General features: G+C 43.6%; 1 protein-coding gene and 1 long non-coding RNA gene across 8 annotated transcripts in view; one reads left to right on the forward strand and one right to left on the reverse strand.

The window, feature by feature from the left end:
• LOC310753099 overlaps positions 1-3671 on the forward strand; it is a 119627-nt gene extending 115956 nt beyond the window's left edge. Inside the window, exons 2-3 of the long non-coding RNA XR_014543181.1 lie at positions 2633-2886; positions 3327-3671. This is a non-coding gene — a long non-coding RNA (uncharacterized lncRNA). The remainder of the gene's footprint in view (positions 1-2632; positions 2887-3326) is intronic.
• KANK1 (KN motif and ankyrin repeat domains 1) overlaps positions 1-21939 on the reverse strand; it is a 126247-nt gene that overhangs the window by 10622 nt on the left and 93686 nt on the right. For 6 of the 7 annotated variants that reach the window (XM_083592863.1, XM_083592865.1, XM_083592864.1 and 3 more), the window contains 5 exons: positions 11657-14311; positions 8125-8340; positions 6591-6693; positions 4851-5075; positions 858-945 (listed from right to left, as the gene is read on the reverse strand). In XM_083592863.1, the coding sequence (XP_083448989.1) occupies positions 858-945; positions 4851-5075; positions 6591-6693; positions 8125-8340; positions 11657-14311 (3287 nt within the window). Of the gene's footprint in view, positions 1-857; positions 946-4850; positions 5076-6590; positions 6694-8124; positions 8341-11656; positions 14312-15200; positions 15283-21939 lie in introns of those variants that run through there. The other variant, XM_083592868.1, reaches the window with a different exon arrangement.

Raw genomic sequence — 21939 nt, forward strand, 5'->3', positions numbered from 1 at the left:
CCCAAAAGTGTTAGGGCTGCCAAGATCAGAAGCATGACTAAGTGAATGGCAGTTCTGCTTTCAGCAGCTTGAGGATGCTTCATGGGGCTTTAAAACAAGCCTTTTAAAAAATGCTTTCCTTCTATTAATAGCTGCATTAACTAGCGGCACAATGATGTTTGGGAAGGTAAGTGGGCTGAAGTCTTTTTGGATGGGACTGAAATTAGATTCAAGCCTCCATCACTCTTATTGAAGGGAAGGAATGCTTGGGGTTCAGCATGCCTGGTCATTTTGGCACACAAATGTGGCTACCTTCATTCTACCATGGTCCCTCGAGTGTCCACAGCAGTTTAGCAGGTCTACTTCTTCAGTACAGTGGTACCTCGGGTTACATACGCTTCAGGTTACATACGCTTCAGGTTACAGACTCCGCTAACCCAGAAATAGTGCTCCGGAACGAATTAAGTACTTAACCCGAGGTACCACTGTATCTGAAGAAGTGTGCATGCACACGAAAGCTCATACCAATAACAAACTTAGTTGGTCTCTAAGGAGCTACTGGAAGGAATTTTTTTATTTTGCTTCGACTACGGCAGACCAACACGGCTACCTACCTGTAACCAGGTCTACACGGATAGCTTTGCTGCAGGAAGCAGGAAATGCAACCTGCTATTTCCAGGGAAATTTCCCTTTTATGGGCCTTGCTATTTTTTGCTTCATCCAAGCAGGATCTGGCAAACTGCAGCAACCAGGCAGTGATGTCTTGACATATAGACAGCTCTATGAAACACGTAGCTAACCACTTCTCTCAGGCAACTCAGATTTTAATGTGGCAAGTAATGAGAGCATATACGATTTTCAAATGGCACTGGACTTACTATCTCTTTGCTGAGCATAGCCTTTGGATCATCGGTGCTGCCTTTAAGAAGATGGCAGGCAGACAGCATCTTTTCACTCAATTCATATCTGAAGGAGGGGGAAAAAGAAGTTATGTTTAGACGACACTTTCTGGCATTCGTGTTTGGGGTAGGGGGGATGAAGAAATAGGATGCTCTTTATCAACCGCTGCAATTTGGAATTTTTTAGGGCAGCAGAAGACAGTGGAGCTACTCTGAGGAAGAAGAACAGTGGCATGAACTGGCTTTATACCAAGGAAGGTGGTAAGATGCATTACACATTTTATTCTAAGCTTCCGAAAAAGTATCCTCAAAGATCAATGCCTAAAATATCTCCCCACCCTCTTAAAGCCCATCCAATTAGTGTAAAGGCCAGTGCTTTTTTTCATATATATATATATATATATATATATGTGTGTGTGTGTGTGTGTGTGTGTGTGTATATGTATGTACTCTCATTTTCCTACGCATATTGAAATAATGCCCCTCAACGAGGCCAAACTTAGATTCACAAAAGGTTTAGGGGTATGAGTCCCCCTGCGTCCCCCCAAAGAAAAAAAGCACTGGTAAAGGCTGTATAGAATCAGCAGTTGTGTACAAAGCCTTCGTACTTGAAAGCCCTTATGCAACGTCACTGTTTAGAGGACTGAAGGCAAGCAGGTAGATACAGGAGCTATCGTGCAATACGTTTGAAGACCCCTCCAATGCAACAAGAAATCTGGCTGCCTGAACCTATGGATGGCTTGCTCCAATGTATGTTACTTAAGAACATGGGAAGCTGCCTTGTACAGTGGAACCTTGGTTCCCGAATGGCTTAGTTGCCAAACAAATCGGCTCCCAAACGCTGCAAACCCGGAAGTAAGTGTTCCGGTTTGAGAATGTTTTTCCAATGCCGAACGTCCGACGCGACTTGAGTGCAGGAAGCTCATGCAGCCAATCGGAAGCCATGCCTTGGTTTTTGAACCGTTTCGGGAGTTGAACGGACTCCCGGATCGGATTAAGTTTGAGAACCAAGGTTCCACTGTACTGAGTCAGACCTTTAGTTCACCTAGTTCAATATTGTCTTCGCTGACTGGCAACAGCTCTCCAGGAACTGAGACAGCCCTATTTGGAGACACCAGGGATCGAACCTGCGACCTTCTGAATGGAAAACAGCTGCTCTACCCTAGAGCCACGGTCACGCCATGACATATTATGTTACACTGCAAGCATCTAGAAGTCATTCAGGTCGCCATTGTACAATCGTGCCAGAGACTAATTTGCAAAGGATGTTTGTGTCACAAAGGACAGGATTGTCAATTATACTGGAGCAATATTATTTCCAGCTTTATGATTCAAATACATTTGAATTATGCCATCTAATCAAGCGGTGGATGTTTAATTAATAGTAATGATGCAAACATTATTGAGTGGCATCTGATTAAACGGCACTCATCACTAAATAAATATGCATTGTTTGATGGCTACTGAAATATCAACGAGGAGCTTCCACATTTGATTTCTGCCATTATTGAGCTACCATTTCTGCCATTTATTTAAGTCTATTGACACACTCTTAACTCTACATGTTAGCAATGTCCACCCCGCTCCCAACTCAACGGATGTTTCATTTTGGCTCTCATTTGCAAACCATATTTCTCGCTTTAGTATATTCATTATGTAAGAAATAATAAAACACATACAGTACTGCCTACAATGCAAAGGACAGCGTGTGTTTGAATCCTATTTATTAGAGGTGCAAACAAATTGTGGGACAGCAACTTAACATTCATAGAGTTTGGGTTTAATAGACCACACTCAGCATATTTCTCAGTCTAGAAAGATTAGTAGACATATCCAGACTTCAGAAGGAGGAATGACACAGGAAACCAAGGAGCCAGCGTTAGAAGAGGAAGAATCTTGCGGCTATGAACACAGTTTTGGATGGAGGCAGCTGTGTAGTCCTCCTATCTGCCCTTTGTCCAATGACCAGGTAGATTAAATATCCTTAAAAATTGCATGCTTTTAACAGGTCTATGTATGGAAGTGAGAGCTGGACCATAAAAAAGGCTGATCGCCGAAGAATTGATGCTTTTGAATTATGGTGCTGGAGGAGACTCTTGAGAGTCCCATGGACTGCAAGAAGATCAAACCTCTCCATTCTGAAGGAAATCAGCCCTGAGTGCTCACTGGAAGGACAGATCGTGAAGCTGAGGCTCCAATACTTTGGCCACCTCATGAGAAGAGAAGACTCCCTGGAAAAGACCCTGATGTTGGGAAAGATGGAGGGCACAAGGAGAAAGGGATGACAGAGGACGAGATGGTTGGGCAGTGTTCTCGAAGCTACAAACATGAGTCTGACCAAACTGCGGGAGGCAGTGGAAGACAGAAGTGCCTGGCGTGCTCTGGTCCATGGAGTCACGAAGAGTCGGACACGACTAAACGACTAAACAACAACAACAACAACAACAGGTCTATAAAAGAAATTGGAAGGACTTACAAGGGGGCTTGAGGTATCCCTGGTTCACTCTTTCTTTTTATTGTACTGGGGAGCAGGTCTTATGGGGAGGGGGAAATAAGAGAGGTACACCTGGTAGAAATTCCAGATACAGCAACTTGAAAGTACAGAGAAGTGAAAATAATGCTTTGAAAATTTGGGGAAATATACAAAGAGATTGCAGTGACTGCTGCTCTGAATATTAAGCAATACACAAAGCAGGAATTAGCTTTTGGGTTCCGAAAATAAGTCTTACGTTCAACTTGGCCCCCAAAGCTTAGGCTGTAGACAACTACCAATGGTCAGAATTGGGGTCTAGTTTCCCTTAGAGCCAGTGTGGTGTAGTGGTTAAGAGCGGTAGTCTCGTAATCTGGGGAACCGGGTTCGCGTCTCCGCTCCTCCACATGCAGCTGCTAGGTAACCTTGGGCCAGTCACACTTCTCTGAAGTCTCTCAGCCCCACTCACCTCACAGAGTGTTTGTTGTGGGGGAGGAAGGGAAAGGAGAATGTTAGCCGCTTTGAGACTCCTTAAAGGGAGTGAAAGGCGGCATATCAAATCCAAACTCTTCTCCTAAACACATGAACATTTTAGAATGCATAAATGGCTGGGCACAAGACATTGGTCATGACATTATGTTTGCTGACTGGGAACAGTTATGGACCACCGGTATAAAGTTTACGGCATGTAATGCCTTAAGAGAGAATATTATGCAAATGATTTATAGGTGGTACATGACCCCAGTCAAGCTTGCAAAAATCTATCATTTGCCCAATAATAAATGTTGGAAATGTAATGAAACTGAAGGTACTTTCTACCACCTTTGGTGGACGTGCCCAAGGATCAAGGTCTTCTGGGAAATGATCTATAATGAAATTAAGAAGGTACTTAAGTGTACCTTCCATAAGAAACCAGAGGCCTTTCTCCTGGGCATGGTAGGCCAATTGGTGTCAAGGAAAGATAGGACGTTCTTTATGTATGCTACAACAGCAGCAAGAGTTCTTTTAGCAAAGTATTGGAAGACACAAGAACTACCCACGCTGGAAGAGTGGCAGACGAAGGTGATAGACTATATGGGACTGGCTGAGATGACTGGCAGAATCCGTGACCAAGGAAAAGAGACGGTGGAAGAAGATTGGAAGAAATTTAAAATTTATCTTAAGAACTGTTGTAAAATTGATGAGTGCTAAAATGTTATGGGTAATGTAAAACAGAATTGCAGTGACAAATAATTGGGTAAGAGAAAAAGGATTAAAGAAAGTGAATTATAAGTAATTGAAATTAGGGGTTGCTGGAAAAGTTTAAAACAGGGATGCAGAAAAGGGAGGTACGGGGAAGTCGTTGAAATAAGGCTTAAGAAAAAGAGGTTATGAAATTATACGTGTTTATATGTTTGTTTGTCTATGTTTTGTTAGTTGTAATGTGTTTTAATTTATGTTGGAAAATCAATAAAAATTTATAAAAATAAAAAAAAAATAGAATGCATAAATGGCAACTGTACCTCTCACGGATTTCCACTTTCTCCATCTCAGCCTCTTGAACCTCCACCATTTCTTCCACCCTGGCAGACTTAACATCTCCAGTGTTTATCTCCTGCTGCCCTTCCACCGCAAGCAAACTCCCATTCTCTTCAATTTGAGCATATTCGTTCCCAACACACTCATCATCCGACTCAGATGACGAACTCTCTTCTGAACTGGAATCGTCACTTGATGTTGTTTCATACCTACACATGACAAAATTCAGTTGTCTATCGATATTTTGCGTATAAATTCTGCATATAAATTCATTTTATTTAATAAGCAGCTTATTAAAATATCGCTTATTTCATTTCATTTCTCTCCAAAAGGTTCAAAAGTGAAGATTTGTAGTAAAGCACTGTCTAGTAGAGGAGAAATCAAGCACCAGAATGGTAGGGGCAAACAGACGTTAAGTCAAAGCTAACAAAACTACAGTACGACAACAAATCAAACTTTCTAAAAACCTGACTGGTTCATGCAAATACCGTGTGACCCCATGAAGATTACAACATTTCAGCATTAATAGCTGTTTTGTATACAGTGCCATTTCCAACTGTTCTTGTGAATTGCTCTTGTCAGAAGGCAGAAACCGTTGCAGAAAATCCAATTTGTTTTTATGAAAAGGAAGACACGCTGAAAGTGGGCAAGTCTGCTAGACACATGGCAAATTGACAGCTGCGTTCAGTTAATCTGAAAGACCATAAAACTGGAAAATACATGGGCATTTAGTGTAAAAGGCATTAGCCAATGAGAACCCTGCAGACCAGGAAGTGACCAGGCCAAATATGAGGTCGCTGAGTGGGTACTCGCTGGGCGGCAGACTTTAGTGTAAGGCTATGAAAGGAATTTTCCCTCCTGTCACATCCTTAAGTTTGCACTAGCTGTGATCTACTATCAGTAGCACAATATTACGTTGTCCGCTTAATACATTAGAGAAGTTTTGCTACAAGAGAATATAATATTTTTTAATGTCTTAAAGTACACAATGCAAGATTCAGGCTCCTCTCCCCTGAAGAGGAGAAGCACAAAGCTTTGAAAGAGTTGAATTTTATTATTTTATTTTATTTTATTTTAATATGGAAAAAGAGAGAAGGCTTATGAAATGGTGTGGAATTGCTAAAATGGAACAGGATATTCTTCTTCCTGACCATAGGGTGTGGGGCATGAATGTCGCAGTGGGGAAAAGGAGCAAAGTGCAGCCACATTCTAGGCAGCTCTCATTCCCAACATCATAAAAAGCTAGTTGTGGAAAGCATGTTGTTGTTTGAGGGCTAGAAAAATGGGGATTTGCATGCAGAGGAAACTTTACACAGCAGAGAAACACATGGAACCCACAAAACAAAGCGGAACTATTGCACGGAAAGCTAGTCCTTAGGTTGTCATATCGTGAAGTCTCCTTTTGTTTTTATAATGGACATTACAGTCGTACCTCAGAAGTCGAATGGAATTTGTTCCGGAAGCCCATTTGACTTCCAAAATGTTTGGAAACCAAGGCGCCACTTCCGATTGGCTGCAGGAAGCTCCTGCAGCCAATCGGAAGCTGCAGAACCAACGTTGGATGTTCGGGTACCAAAAAACATTCACAAACCGGAACAATCACTTCCGGGTTTGCAGCGTTTGGGAGCCGAAACGTTGTTCGACTTCTGAGGTATGACTGTAGTCAGTTTTGCTTATATAACTTTGAAAAGGAAGCAGCTTATTTTAGACCTGGAACTCCTTACCCTCCATTAATACCAACAAACTGCAGGTTCTTCTTCCCATTCTCTTCCTTTTTCCCATCCTTTTTCTTCATGATGGACTTCAACATGCCCTCATTTGCACATACTGGGGGAGGGGGAGAGAGAGAGAGTCACAAGAACACACTTCAGTAAAGGTTTCACATCCCTATGTGTGCTGCTGTTTCAGATCTTAAAGCCCAGCTGCTCTGGTTCACCTATAGATTTAAGATGTACTGGTGTGGTTAAAAGGTAAAGGGACCCCTGATCATTAGGTCCAGTTGCGGACAACTCTGGGGTTACGGCGCTCATCTCGCTTTATTGGCCGAGGGAGCCGGCGTACAGCTTCCGGGTCATGTGGCCAGCATGACTAAGCTGCTTCTGGCGAAACCAGAGCAACGCACGGAAACACCGTTTACCTTCCCACTGGAGTGGTACCTATTTATCTACTTGCACTTTGATGCGCTTTTGAACTGCTAGGTTGGCAGGAGCAAGGACTGAGCAACGGGAGCTCACCCCGTCGCGGGGATTCGAACCGCCGACCTTCCAATCGGCAAGCCCTGGGCTCTGTGGCTTAACCCACAGCGCCACCCGTGTCCCACTGGTGTGGTTATAAGCACATAAAGTTGTGTCCCAATGAATAATGCACTGCAAATTAGCCCTCTCCTGATGCCTCTTCCCCATGCCCAGCTGCTTCCTCTCCCAGCCTTTGGATTATTTATTTATATATATATTAAAAAATCTGTATACTGCAATTCCACCAAAAAATAAAAAAATTAAGAAAGCAAAGCGGTTTGATACAATTATAATACAACAAAAACCAAACAAAAATTGAAACAGATCACCAGCTAGTTATTACCTAAAACATTTTTCTGAACTGTTTGAATAAGCCTGGCGGCAAACATGTAAAAGGGAGTTCAAAAGGGATTTAGACGCGTGAGACACAAGTGATTTTAGAGCTTACTTTGAAATCCAGCCGTGCCTTGGAAGTCCGTTTGACTTCCAAAACGTTTGGAAACCAAAGCACGGCTTCTGATTGGCTGCAGGAAGCTCCTGCAACCAATCGGAAGCGCCGTCGGACGTTCGGCTTCCCAAAAAAAGTTCAGAAACCGGAACACTCAACTTCGAGTTCTCCATCGTTCGGGAGCCAAAACGTTCAGAAACTAAGCCATTTGAGATCCAAGGTACAACTGTATACATTTCCTTCGTGTTGTAAGAGACAGGTGTCATTATATTTGGGTTGCTGAGATATTTATATTGTCAGCAACAATAGAATCGTAGGGACTTTGTGGAATATGTAGCTGCCCCAAACTTTGCATTATCAGCATCACCCTCTAACCAAATGGGCATGGAGCAAGGGTATAATTCTATTATGAATTACATTTCTCCTGCTTGAATTAATGACATTTTCCCTAAAAAAGTTCCACTCGAGAGTGGTGCACGAAGAAGCCATAGTGGCTAGAGAGGTTTATTTACAAACTAACAACAGCACACATAACAACAAAGCAAAAAAGAAATAAAGCAATAATAAATAAATTACCATAAAGCCCAGAGGCCAGCTGGTCATCTGTAAGATTAATTGGAGACATGGTGCTGTCTTGGGAGGGCGAGGCTGTCCGGTCCAGTCCTGCTCCCACTAGGGTGGTCTTCTCCTTGCTTATTGTCCCCATCTCCTGACCCAGTTTCAGCACTTGGGAGCTTGAAACTAAATGAGAACTACCAGGGTGGCCACGAGGAACGTGCAACAAATTGTCTGCTGTCAGCAAAGAAAGGAGTGGATTACTGAACCATGAAAGCTTCTGGCTTAATGTTTCTGTTATACAGTGGTCCCTTGGTTCTCAAACGCCTTGGTACTCAAACAACTTGGAACCCAAACACTGCAAACCCAGAAGTAAGTGTTCCAGTTTGCAAACCTTTTTTGGAAGCCGAATGTGCTCCGTTTTGAGTGACACACTTCCATTTTGAGTGTTATGCTGAGGTCTGTCAGTTTTTGCTATTTATTTTGCGTTTTTGTGGCTCCTTTTTTGTTTTGTTTTCGTGACTGTTCAGCTACTGATGGATTGTGAGACTGCAGTACATTGTTTATTGCTTTCATTTTATGGATCAATGGTCCCGTTAAATAGTAAAATTCATGTTAAATTGCTGTTTTGAGGGTTGTTTTTAAAACTCTGGAACGGATTTATCCATTTTGCATTACTTTCTATGGGAAAGCGTGCCTTGGTTTTGGAACACTTAGTTTTGGAAAGAACTTCTGGAACGGATTAAGTTTGAGAACCAAGGTACCACTGTACTCAATTTCTAGTATTTTGTTATATTTGGAAATGCCTCAAATATCCACAATGCACAACAGTTTGCTCCTGTTTGCGCTTGCTTGGCCTCTTCTACATTGAAACCAACTTCTTAAACATGCTCACATTTCACTGGATGCCAAGAATAGACACCTCCCCTCTATTGCATCCTGGTCACAGAAGCTGTGGCAGGAGTAGTAGTAGTAATAATAATAATAATTTTATTATTTCTACTACCCTGCCCATTTGGCTGGGTTACCCCAGCCACTCTGGGCAGCTTACAGCATATACTGAAACATAATAAAACAACAAACATTAAAAACCTCCCAATACAAGGCTGCCTTTAGATGTCTTCTAAAAGTTGTGCAATTCTTTATCTCCTTGACATCTGATGGGAGGGCGTTCCACAGGGTGAGCGCCACTACCAAGAAGGCCCTCTGCCTGGTTCCCTGTAAATAAGTCCAGTGAAATATCTTCAAATGTTATCTGTAAAACAATTTGAACATATTGAAGATATTTCACTGGACTTATTTAATTTTTCAAAAAATTACCATCTTGCTTTTCTTTCCAGAATTCAAGGACATCAGTTTTTACTTGTATAAAAAGGCAATGCGGTTCAATGACCACAAGCAAAAAGTTAATAATAAACAGTCCCTCCCATGGGGTAAATCTAACATCTGGAAATGAAGCTGGTTACTTCTATATCTCACACCTCTGTCTTCCAGAGAAAAAGATGCTCTTGGACATTCTGCAGGAAGGTAGCTGCCAAAATAGGGGGTGGAGTATTCATTTATTTTATTTAAAGCATTTATTAGCCATGACTCAGAGTGCTTACAAAGCAAGACATAAAATACAGCGTTGTTGTTTTTTTAAAGAGACAATGGTCCTTCAGCATATTGAGAATAAATTATTTCTAGTTTCTTCCAATAAACGTGGAGTCTTTGTGGAACACCATGAAAAGCTAAGCTTTGAAAGCCGACTGATTCATGACAGCAAAATGCATCCAGTGAAATGAGGAAGGATACAAATTCCAATTTTTAAGAGCTCTTCCTGGAAGATGCTATAGGCAGCTGGGTGAAGCTGGAATTGGCTTCTGCCTTGTTCTTCTCCCTCACTCCCAAGAAATGGCCCAGTAAAATCCAGCGTCTTTCAAAATGTGCTTTTCCTTCTGGGAATCCGTGATGGTTTTGTTTTTCTTATTATTATCCTGGTACATCTCCTATACACACATTAAACAACTGCAAATATTTAACAAGATGTTTCCACTGTGGCAGTTTCCAAGAAGGAAAGGGGGGGGGGGAAACGTTTTGAAAGATACAGAACTGTTGTTGCAAAAGAAGGCCAACTCTCAAAGGCTGCATGAGACTTGGTCTGACACATGGAACTACTATGACTTAACGCATTAAGAGACTGGGCTGCCATTCATTTTAAGGCCTCTAAATATTTTAAGCTTGAGGTCTGTGCGGAAAATATTTTCTTAAAAAAAAAACAAGTAGCAATGTAGCTCTCAATAGCCACTATATGGCACGCTTCACTAAAAACAAATAGTGGAAACTTGTGTGACATTCCCACACCAATTTTAAAAGTTACTTTGTGTAAGTAAAATTATTGTATCCCTTTTGTAAATCAATTAAGGGCTTCTAAAATCAAAAGCAGTGGGAAAAGTCAGCAAATTAAATTATACTATAAATTAAATTTAATTAATTAAATTATAGTAGATCCAGCGAGAACAATGAGCCTCGTGTCACCCATGTTCATTAATTTCAACAGATCTACCTGGACTATAAATTTGTTGGCTATCACCCAGCAGGTTTAGCTTCTGCTAAAATAAAGGCTTAATTTCATGCAAGTGTCTAGGACCCAGTTCTCTCTAAAGTGGGAAACCTACATCTATCATAAACAGCCACTTAAAACTTTTATTTTTTAAAAAAAAGATTCCTGCAAATTGGACAAAGAGAAGATTGTACCTGCGATGGGGATTTTCTGAATGGAAAAGCATTTGAGCCAAGTGAGCCCCTACCTGCAGCCTGAAGCTGTAAGGCCCAGGCCTTACAGAGAACATAAGACATGGGGATTAGGTGCAGTGGTGCAAATTCATTGTTAAATAATGGAGGGCTGGGATAATGGTCAGCGTATGATGGCTGTTCAGAGAAATCACTTTAAAAAGACCAGACCACCATAGGGAGGTACAAAATCTGGACCCGTCCCATTACGACACTAATAATTACAGATCACACAGATTGTGTGCGTAACAGCCAGCATCCCTAAGGACATGTGTCCATAGGACAGGGGAAGCAGTGTAATGACAGACCTGCCTTGATCTGTAGGTAAGCAAAACTGAGAAACAGAATTAGTTATGACGAATCAAAAGTATAAAGGCAGTGGGAGCAAATGTCCCTAGTCTGCAAAACGTTCACAGAAATGAGACAACTGTGGTAATAGCTGTTCTACTCTATAAAATACCTCTGGCCATAATTTTAGAATCATTTCCTGCCATTAAGAGGGGTCTGAGCTCTTAAGATCTTGAACTATATAAAGGTTAAATTCCCAGGAAACAGGACAGACGATTATCCAGTCACTGGGTATTTTTAGGCATTTTAGGTATTCAAGCACTGACACCGCTTTTATCTATTCACTGCAATCTAAGACTGGCATCTCCTTCCCAATCCTTTCAGTCCTGGAAAGGCAAATCATGACATAAGCAGTTTGGTGAGAGCGACTCGTGCCCCTCCTTTTAAGGCACCAGCAACCTTTAAGCAAGCAAGAAAGCCCCCTCCAACATACCTGCTGCCGAAGTTCTCTCCGCGCACTGCTTCGACATATCCAAGTTGCGCAGTTCCTCGGTGCTTGCATACTTCATGACGCTGTTGATGGAGGACAGAGTGCTGATGAGCTGAGAATTAATAGAGCCGATCTGTGAGTGCGGCTCTCCGAATGCATCAGCTAACTCAGAATAGTTTTCAGCAAGTAGCATCTGCTGCTCTTGAACAAGCTTCTGGACCCGTTCGATGTAATGATCCAAGCCGGTCTTCATCTCGGGCTGAGAGAATGGGCTGTCCAGCCCAAGGTTCCCCCAGTCAGAAACAGAGTCATCACCAACACCAATGCTTCTTGTGCCAGGTGGCGCTACAGACACCGGAGGAGGACCACAGGCAATATTTCTCATTTTCAGGCCCACTAGATAGTTCTCGTTAATACTGATCTGCCCCACGCCACAGTCTTTGGTCTTTGTTAGGGAGGGTTTGTCAAAGCTGGCCGTGCTAGAAAGCACCGTCCCCACGCCAATGGAGCGAGTTTTAGCCGCCGTGTTTACATCCTTGACCCTTCCATCTCCTATAGCGACTGTCCTCATCTCGACAATCACAGTGTTTGTCTGCTTATCGCAAGTGCTCAGGAAAGTGTTGGTGCCGGAATCTGTCAAGGGAGCTACGTCCATGTTGGTGAACTGGTCAGCTTGTTCTAACACTGTGTTGGTTCCCTGGGTCGCCGTACGAGGCACCGCCATGACTCCAGTATCTGCCTTGCAAGCAGGTTCCGTGTTGGTGCTGCGGGAAACGGCTTTGCTTGCTGGGCAGACTGTTTGGACAGGACAGTCTCCGCAGCCTATGGACCGAACTTCCTTGATTTTCAGCTCCGTCTTGCGCAGGCTTAATCTGTCCACGGATTCCTCCGTGTTGACCCCCGTTTCGCAGACGGACCTTTCCGTGCCCACACCCTTGTCGCACATCTCAAGAGAGCTCCCCGTGCAACGATCACACATTTCTTTTCTCTCCTTCACAATCCACCAATTCATAGGCACATCTGGGCCCGCAGCTGAACTGTGCGATTGAGGCCTGCACAATACTCCAACGCTGCTCATCTGCAGATGGCTGCCCACGCATGCATCAACCACATCCACGTGACCTCCCACCATTTGGTCTTTTGTTTGTACGACTGCTTCCACCGCTCTACTGAAGACAAGGGGCTGCGCCATCATCGCCTTGTCCATTTTTTTCCTTGATCCAGCTGCCTGGAGCTCATGCTTTAATTTGGTCATCTCTCTGTCATGAGTCGTTTCCCTCAGCTGAACTTCCAGCCGGTAGATCTTATCTTTGAGGGCTTCGATGGTCTGATGCTGGAGCTCTAGTTCCCTCTCGGCCTCTGTAGGCAGGCCAAGCATCCCCTCCGTCACCCCGACGCTCGAATCTTTAGTCTTCTGCTCTGTTCCTACTGCTACATCCCTGCACTTTATCAAAGCTCTGTTGTACACAACAACGTCGTTCATGTTCTCCTCTGTGCCCACGGCAACCGATCTGCTCTCTTTCGCTGCACTCGCTCGGTTCACTCGCAGGTTAGATGGAACGTCATAGCTGCTGTCTTGGATCTTCTTCTCCAAGGCTTGCATTTCAGCAGTCAACTGCCTGAACTCTTCCACCCTCTTTGAGCTATGTTCCACGCTCCCCATGTCTTCCTCACAGTCTATATAGAGTTCGCCACCCCCTCTGGCCGGAGAGAGGGGCTTCCACTGCTCCGCATTTCCTGCGCTATAAGATCTCTTTCTGAAATGGCCTGCGTCGTTCTGGTTGACGCCCCTTTGGCTTTTAAGCTTCTCTACCATCTGCCTTTTCTCCTCCTGCAAGACTGAAATCTTAACCTGGAGCACGGGGATAGTCTTGACTTGCTCCTCAAGCTCCTTGAGGCGCTTGAGGGCAATGGCCATTTGTTCCCTGATGTGTTGCAGGTGCACCGGGCTGACGTTAGTCACCGGTGTCGATATCCCTGAGCTCAAGGGGCTGTGGCGGATGGAGCTCCCTAGAGAGGATGCGAGATAAAGATTATATTCCCCATTGCCCTGGTATCCGTTCTGAAACTGCTGAGACATCTGGTTGTGGCCGCTGGACCCCACAAAGGAAGGGAGGGAACTTGTGGAGCCCATGGCTCCAAAACTGGAAAGCCTCGGCCTCCGAGATTCTCCTGGAACTGCCTGCATCGCCATCTTCTCCTGCTCCAATCTCCTCCGTGTTTCCATGAGAGTTTTTGTAACGCGGAGGTTGTGCCGAGGCGGCTGTGGCGAAGGAGGCCGGAGCTGTTTGCTTTCGGGGATAGTTAGGAAGCTTGGAGAGGCTTCAAAGGACAAGGACGGTCTCGGGGCGGCGGCTGCTGGGCTTCGTGCTGCAAAGAGCGAAGACGAATGTTTGTTTTCATCACTGTTGGATGAAGACAGAGATTCATTGGATGTCCACCCGCTGTATTGGCCAGAGGTGTTTTTGCCGGCTGAAAAAGGTGGCGTCACTTTCTGCTTTTTCTGGATGTTCAGTTTCTTAATAGTATTTCCCTTCTGTATATCTTCCACATACTTGAGAAAATCCAAATCAAGCTGGTAACCGTAAGGTGTTTCCACAAAATAGGGGTCCTTCTGATTTCTGTCATCCTCCCCATTCAGAGCATTTTCATCTTTTTCTAAAAGAAGGAAACACATACATTAAGCATAAAATCCTACATAAAAGGGCTGGGTTTTTTTGTTTGTTTGTTTGTTTTGGTAAATTATAAGCACTCTATAATTTGGTGAGTTATAAGCACTCTACTCAGACAGCAGAATCAGTGTTCCACGCTGGAAAATCTATTGCATGTCTCTTGATTAAATTTTTAGCATGCACACATTTTCCTTTTAAGACTGCGTCAGCAGAATTTTAAACCACAAAGCAGGTGGGTACATTTCTCATAGGCTTTACATAAAGCTGTATTTTTAAAAAGAAACAACAAGACCCTGTTAATACCATGAAGCAATACTTTAAAAGGAATTCTGTATTTCTACAACATCCCCAGTATAGTTTCCACGTGAAGTTCAACTATTTGATACGCTGCGGTGTTGTGCAAGGGAATTCAATACATCTCAGAGCTCTTCCTAAGGGCTACTACCAAAAAAACCCCCCAAACCTCTCTTGGTTTACAAATGCTAAAAACAGACAAAGTTATTTGGATTTCAAAACAAGATAGTCCAAAGGAGGAGGATCTCCCTAGCACATTCATCTCTGATTGTTCATGCAACCTATTTTATATTCCTATACGGTGCAGAGTCGACACACTGAGAACTATGCAGGCAGACCATTTCCAGAGCAGTCTAAAATATCTCAGATGAAAGAGAAACTGTCAGCTCAGATGTCAGGACAGCCCAGCTTCCTGGAGACACGGGAGAGGCATGTCGCACCAAAACAATCTAAATAAAACTGCAGCAGATCTGCTGAGCTTCTGCAGGAAGGATATTTATGCCTAGGGTGGCTCTGCAACCTGCTCCCCACTCTCAAACACAGAAACACAGCAAGAACTTCAGAGCAAAGTCTTCATTTACATCAGCTTGAAGTTTCTCTTTCCGTCCCTCCACGCTGCTGTTCGAAGTCTACCCGGCCTCGCTCTATTTCCTGCAATCGCGGCTCCGTACGTCACGCAAGCTATTTTGCCTGCGAAATCCCTGCCTCCCAACTTTCTCATTCTTCAACCCTTAAAGGGAAAAAGTACTCGGCATTTATATAAATACAGCAAAACAGAGCACAAACATTTCATAGGCTGAGCTTCTTCCAATGAGTTCATCAGCTCAGATCTGGAAGGGGGGAGAAGTTTTTCATTTCTCTACTCCTTTCCAGCACAGATCTCTCTCTCTCTTTATTGCAGCAGACACCTCTTAAAAAGGCTCACAAGTCCCGCTCTTTTCATTAACATTTCTTCAGATTTGAGGTGTTGCGCTTTTTCAGTTTCTCCTTAAGAAATAATTTGCGTTCATAATCTAAGTGTATACTAAGCCCTCTGAAATCATGAAATACATGAGCCATTCTTTGATATCTTAATGTGAGCTGTTGAAAAAACAAAAATGACTCTGCACACCAATGATCCTTTAAAAATGACACAAAAGTGGCTGCATCATATGCCATTTCTCCTGTGTGTGTTTGTGTGTAGAGAAAGCTAGTTTATACACAACTTTTAGAAGGCAGCCCTGTTAAAGGGAGGTTTTTAATGCTTGATGTTTTCATTATGCTTTTAGATATGCTGTAAGCTGCTCAGAGTGGCTGGGGAAACCCAGCCAGATGGGCAGGGTATTATTATTATTATTATTATTATTATTATTATTATTATTACTACTATTATTTTACACATCACTTGGGAAGACAGACGAACTAATATCAGTGTACTGGAAGAAGCAAAGATCACCAGTGTTGAAGCAATGATTCTTCAACATCAACATTGTTGGACTGGTCATGTTGTGCGGATGCCTGATGATCATCTTCCAAAGCAACTACTCTATTCCGAACTTAAAAATGGAAAGTGTAATGCTGGTGGTCAACAAAAGAGGTTTAAAGACTGTCTCAAGGCAAATCTAAAAAATGTAGTATTAACAATGACAACTGGGAAACACTGGCCTGCGAGCGCTGCAATTGGAGAACAGCCTTTACCAAAGGTGTCATGGCTTTGAAGACACTCAAACTCAGGACACAAGGGAGAAACGTACTAAGAGGAAGGCACGCTCAGCAAATCCACACCGTGATCAACTCCCGCCCGGAAACCTATGTCCCCACTGTGGAAGGACGTGTGGATCCAGAATTGGCCTCCACGGTCACTTATGGACTCATTGTTAAAACCGTGTTTAAGGAAGACAATCTTACTCGGCTATGAGGGATCGCCAAAGAAGAAGAAGAAGAAGAAGAAGAAGATAATAATAATAATAATAATAATAATAATAATAATAATAATAATTCCTAGACAATATATGCAGAGAGCTGCATAAAAATAATTCTGGGTTTCCATACATGTCCAGTGTACATTGCCCATCCCTGGCATACACACTGTGTTTACTCATGTAGAAAGAGTACTTGCAGATAGCAGCTCATGGAACACATACATAACCTTAATGCTGTTTTTGTCTGTCTGTTTGTTTTTAAGACAGGTTTTAAAGCAGTGGTTTCTGTGTAAGGCACAAGGGCCAAGCAGGAATTTTGAGAGCCAAGTGTCTAAAGAAGTAAGAAATAATAACACAGCCTGATTTAATTGACTCCCCCCCCCACCAGGGAAAAAAAATTGAACAATTTAAAACATTAAGAAAGGAAGGTGGAGTGGGGGGGGGATACTCACAAATAAATACATAATCAAAATATCCCTCTAATAATCACCTTCTAATATTGGAAGTCAGGTGGTGAGTGTCAACCAAAACGGAGCCCAAAGGGGGACTGGCGGGGGGGGGGGGCGGTATTAAACAATAAATCTAGTCATGCTCACCTGTGACCTACGAGATAAAACACAATAATGTTTCTATAAAAGCGGAAATGTTTCGTGAATATCACAGTAAAGCAAAGCCGGCTGGCCAGCTTACGCAAACAGATTTATTTGCATTTTGCAGAGGGTCAAACAGTTGCCCAACCAGCCGTTTCTTTGTTGGTCTAACCAGCAAAACTGCATTCTGGCCAGTAACCAGGACCTTTACCACACACCCAGAAAATCTTCCCAAAGCAGCTTCATCTGCTTCCAGGTTTTTGTCGGTCTCTGGATACAAGGCCATCAGCTCCTCCCTACCATACTAGCTGTGGCCTCACAAGGGGTGGGTGAAGGATGACTATTATTATTATTATTATTATTATTATTATTATTATTATTATTACCTCGCCAATCTGGCTGGGTTTCCCCAGTCACTCTGGACAGCTCCCAACAGAATATTAAAAACACGATAAAACACCAAACATTAAAAACTTCCCTAAACAGGGTCGTCTTCAGATGTTTTCTAAAAGTCAGATAGTTGTTTATTTCCTGGGAGGGTGTTCCACAGGGAGGGAGCCACCACCAAGAAGGCCCTGTGATGAAAGCGTATTAAAAGAAAACAACCACCAGAATCACCACCTCATCCTTCCAAATCCAGCCCTTAAAGATGTTAGCGGAGGAGCTAAGAATTTGAACTCAAGTCACTTGCTCAGTATTAAAAAGATACGCTCCCTGGGCTGGGTTGCCACTTAATCCGATCACCTCCACCCTCAGCCTTGTTGCCCACCACCGCGGTGCCCAAGGATTGCCCACAAGAAGATAGCAGGTGTCAGATGGTGGTGGTGGTTGCTCGTGAGTAACCAGGCAGGACTCCGACCTGTCTTTTACAGGTTTTATTGTGCAAACTATTTACAGTGCAGATCCACAAAGTTCATGGCTGTCTTAGTCACTTGCAGAATTCGGGAGTGGCCCCTTCTGGCTTCTCCCCCAACATAAGAACTTTGACACCCCAAACCTCCGCCTCCCCTCCTTGCGTTTCACCCCTCTGCGCAAGCTGGGCGACAGAAGTGGCGTGCGTCCCTCCTGGCCAGCCTGGCTAGGTGAGGCGCTGTTGCTCTCAGCAGCACCCTTGAGCCCTTTCCTCATTTGGCTGGCCCCTTCTCCACTGGAGGTGTGGCTTTTCCCACAGCTGGAAGAGGAACTGCTCCTCAGGAGTTTCGGACGCTCCCTGTATCCCAACGTCCCCTCTGCCTCCCTCCCCTGTTCTGATGGCAGTCCCCTGGCATCCGGCAGTTACTTGACAAAGCTAGAGAGGTTTGGACTCTGGCCTTAGCTAGGTGGCTTGACTAGAGGACAATGTCCCCAATGCACCTTGCAAAATTGTGCCTCGTGGGACTGTTGAGTGTCAACGTCCACAAACGCAACCCTGTGGGCACGGAGGGGAACAGAAGAGACAGGGAAAAGAGGGACGACTTCGTTTCTTTCCAAATGGCTTCCTTTTTTCAGCGTAAGAAGCCCCGCTTTTAATTAATGGAGACACACCTGGGGGCTCCAAAGTAGCTCTTAAGTGCATGCTTTTCCATCAAAGGTGATGAAGAGATCAAAGCACTTGGGGGCCCCCCATCGTGTCATCTTGACATGAGGGCCCCCCCCAATGCTTTGGTCTCTTAAGGGACACGCGCTGTCAGATCGCAAGTAATGTAACGTCAACTGCTAGAGGAGGATAATCACGGTTAATAATAATTATTATTTATACCCCACCCATCTGGCTGGGTCCCCCCAGCCACTCTGGGCGGCTTCCAACAAAACACTAAAATACAATAAGCTATTAAACATTAATAGCTTCCGTAAACAGAGCTGCCTTTAGATGTCTTCTAAAAGTTTGGTAGTTATTTTTCTCTTTGACATCTGGTGGGAGGGCGTTCCACAGGGCGGGCGCCACTACCGAGAAGGCCCTCTGCCTGGTTCCCTGTAACTTGGCTTCTTGCAGTGAGGAAACCACCAGAAGGCCCTCGGCGCTGGACGTCAGTGTCCAGGAAGAACGATGGAGGTGGAGACGCTCCTTCAGGTATACTGGACCGAGGCCGTTTAGGGTTTTAAAGGTCAGCACCAACACTTTGAATTGTGCTCGGAAATGTACTGGGAGCCAGTGTAGGTCTTTCAAGACCAGTGTCATATGGTCTCGGCGGCCGCTCCCAGTCACCAGTCTAGCTGCCACATTCTGGATTAATTGTAGTTTCCGGGTCACCTTCAAAGGTAGTCCCACATAGAGCTCATTGCAGTAGTCCAAGCGAGAGATAACCAGAGCATGCACCACTCTGGCGAGACAGTACGCGGGCAGGTAGGGGCTCAGCCTGCATACCAGATGGAGCTGATAAACAGCTGCCCTGGACACAGAATTGACCTGCGCTTCCATAGACAGCTGTGAGTCCAGAATGACTCCCAGCCTGCGCACCTGGTCCTTCAGGGGCACAGTTACCCCGTTCAGGACCAGGGAGTCTTCCACACCTGCCCGCCTCCTGTCCCCCAAAAACAGTACTTCTGTCTTGTCAGGATTCAACCTCAATCTGTTAGCCGCCATCCATCCTCTAACCGCCTCCAGACACTCAAAAGATTACATTTCAAAAGATCTAATCTTAAGGAAAGAACCATATTGTATCATTAAGATTGGCAAATTTTAAATTTCAAAATTAATTTTAAATTTATACAATTTATAACTCTGTCGCATATGCTATACAAAAAGCAGATACTCCTGCAATATTATTCCATTTCTGGGACTCCTGGGCACTTTTCTTCCCAGGTCCAGAAGAGAATTTCTTTGGCAAAGTATTTTAGGTTATCGAACAACCCTCCTATTTACTTGAACTGCTGGCAACTTCTGAACTGGAGCAATTTTGGTGCAATGATTGTCAAGTTCTATTTCACTGTTTGCTTTGCTTTGCTTAAGCACTTAAAAGACCATAAAACGGCCTCTTTCTCTCCTACTTAAGGGGTTATTTTTAGCTTCTACCATATTAGGATTAGCCGCACTTGTTATTTTCTTGGAAGGATGCAAACATGGGCTCACAGATTTCAAGTGCTGAAACTGTGACCGTAGGTACTGAGAGCAAAGAGTTGTGCTGAATGCAGGCATAATAAGCAGTATACCAACATTATGGGATGGAGGGAGGGAGCAATAGATTCTTGCAGCTCTGACAGGGCTCCTCTCAGTTCTTAATATGTAAAATTGTTCTCTGAGATATTTGCAAAAAAAGTCCAAAAAGTACGCGTGATAAAGATTAAGTGAGATGTCATTAAAGGTTGGTTCCCCCCTGCAGTGTATGGAGATTTCATATATATTTATTCTGTAGAACTTTGGGGTAGGATGTAATTTGAGTTTTCGATTTTTAGTTTTAAGTAGATGAGAGATCTTGCTGTTTCTAAATTTACCTTAAATTGTGTTTTTGTGCTGCCTTTTTTTTTTAAAGAATTGTTTTATCCTCTGAGTGCCATCTTGGGGGGTCTTTCCAGCCAGAAGGCAGCACAAAACAAATTTGTGACATTAAAACTCGCTTTCCCCCTTCCCCAAACAAGAAAAATCTGTGGTATTATGGCAGCGGAAAAAGCTGTATTGTAACTTTTGAATAAATTGTAACTTTTGTTTTAAAAAAAGGTGCCCAATCAAATAAGGCATAACTGTAAAAATCATGCTCATTTGGCTAGTATATCTGAGGTAATAACAGTCATCACTACTTTAACTTTTTTGCATATTCAAACAAAGCACTGCCCTTGAGTGTGCAAAAATCTCAAAGAAAATGGGTAGGTCTCTTTAGTTAGATGTTTGACATTGATGCATTCTTATCTGAAAGTGCTTCAGGAGTGCCAGTCGCAAAATAATTTGTGTTTGTGTGTGTGTGTGTGTGTGTGTGTAATAACTATGTTCTGGGAGCCTTTTTGGCTGAAGAGAGGGATACAGATCCTTTCAATAAATAAATAAAACGAGCCGTGTGGCGTAATGCAAAGAGAGCCATTCCTAAGATAGCCTTATGCTTTCTGTAGGAAGTCCGCTATCTCCTGCTTGTCTTGTTTGTGGAGAACACACAATACTGATCTTACACACACACACGCTACTGCTGTCTATTAGCAACAGAGAACATTCCTCAGTACCAGGAAAAATATGCAAAGGTAGACGCTCGACACTGACTCTCATCATTTGCTTACAAGGTTCCTTCACATTTTGCCCGACAACATTCTTTCTGGGAGGGCTACAGACTTGCTTTTGAAAAAGAAGAAAGCAAGCTCAGAGCCTTGGGCACCTGCCCAGGGGAACACCAGCAAAATGCTATGCAGGTTCCACAATGCCCCTGGGCACTGGGTTGGCAACCCCTGGTCTAGAGGCACTATTTCGGAGAGGATTAATGAAAAGAAACACACATTGTTCTCACAGTTCTGCATTGCTGAAGCCTTGAGACCTGGCTAGCCACTCTGACTCAGAAAAATTTGCCTTCACTGCTTGCAGAAGACAGAAATCTGTGCAGTACCAACTCCTCAAAGTTCTCAAAACTCTCACTTTGGCTGGGCCATCAAGAATTGAAATCGGCTTGCTCTGAATGAGACCTTAAAACCATCACCTTCCTCCCTCATGGAAACAAACCACAGGAATGGAGCAGGCATGGCAAGGGAATATAAGCCTTCCAGAAAACTAAACATTCCCGAGACGACAACAACTTCTTCCTGGGAAACGTGGATATGTCAAAGACTTCACTCAAACACATTCTGTTGGGAGTTCTGTGCTGGATTTTTTTTTAAAGAGAAGTATTCCAAAGAGAGGGGGAAAAGGTTTGTATGAACAGGCAGTAAGTTTGCAA

Source organism: Podarcis filfolensis, assembly GCF_964270895.1.
Source record: "Podarcis filfolensis genome assembly, chromosome: 17".
NCBI lineage: Eukaryota > Metazoa > Chordata > Lepidosauria > Squamata > Lacertidae > Podarcis > Podarcis filfolensis.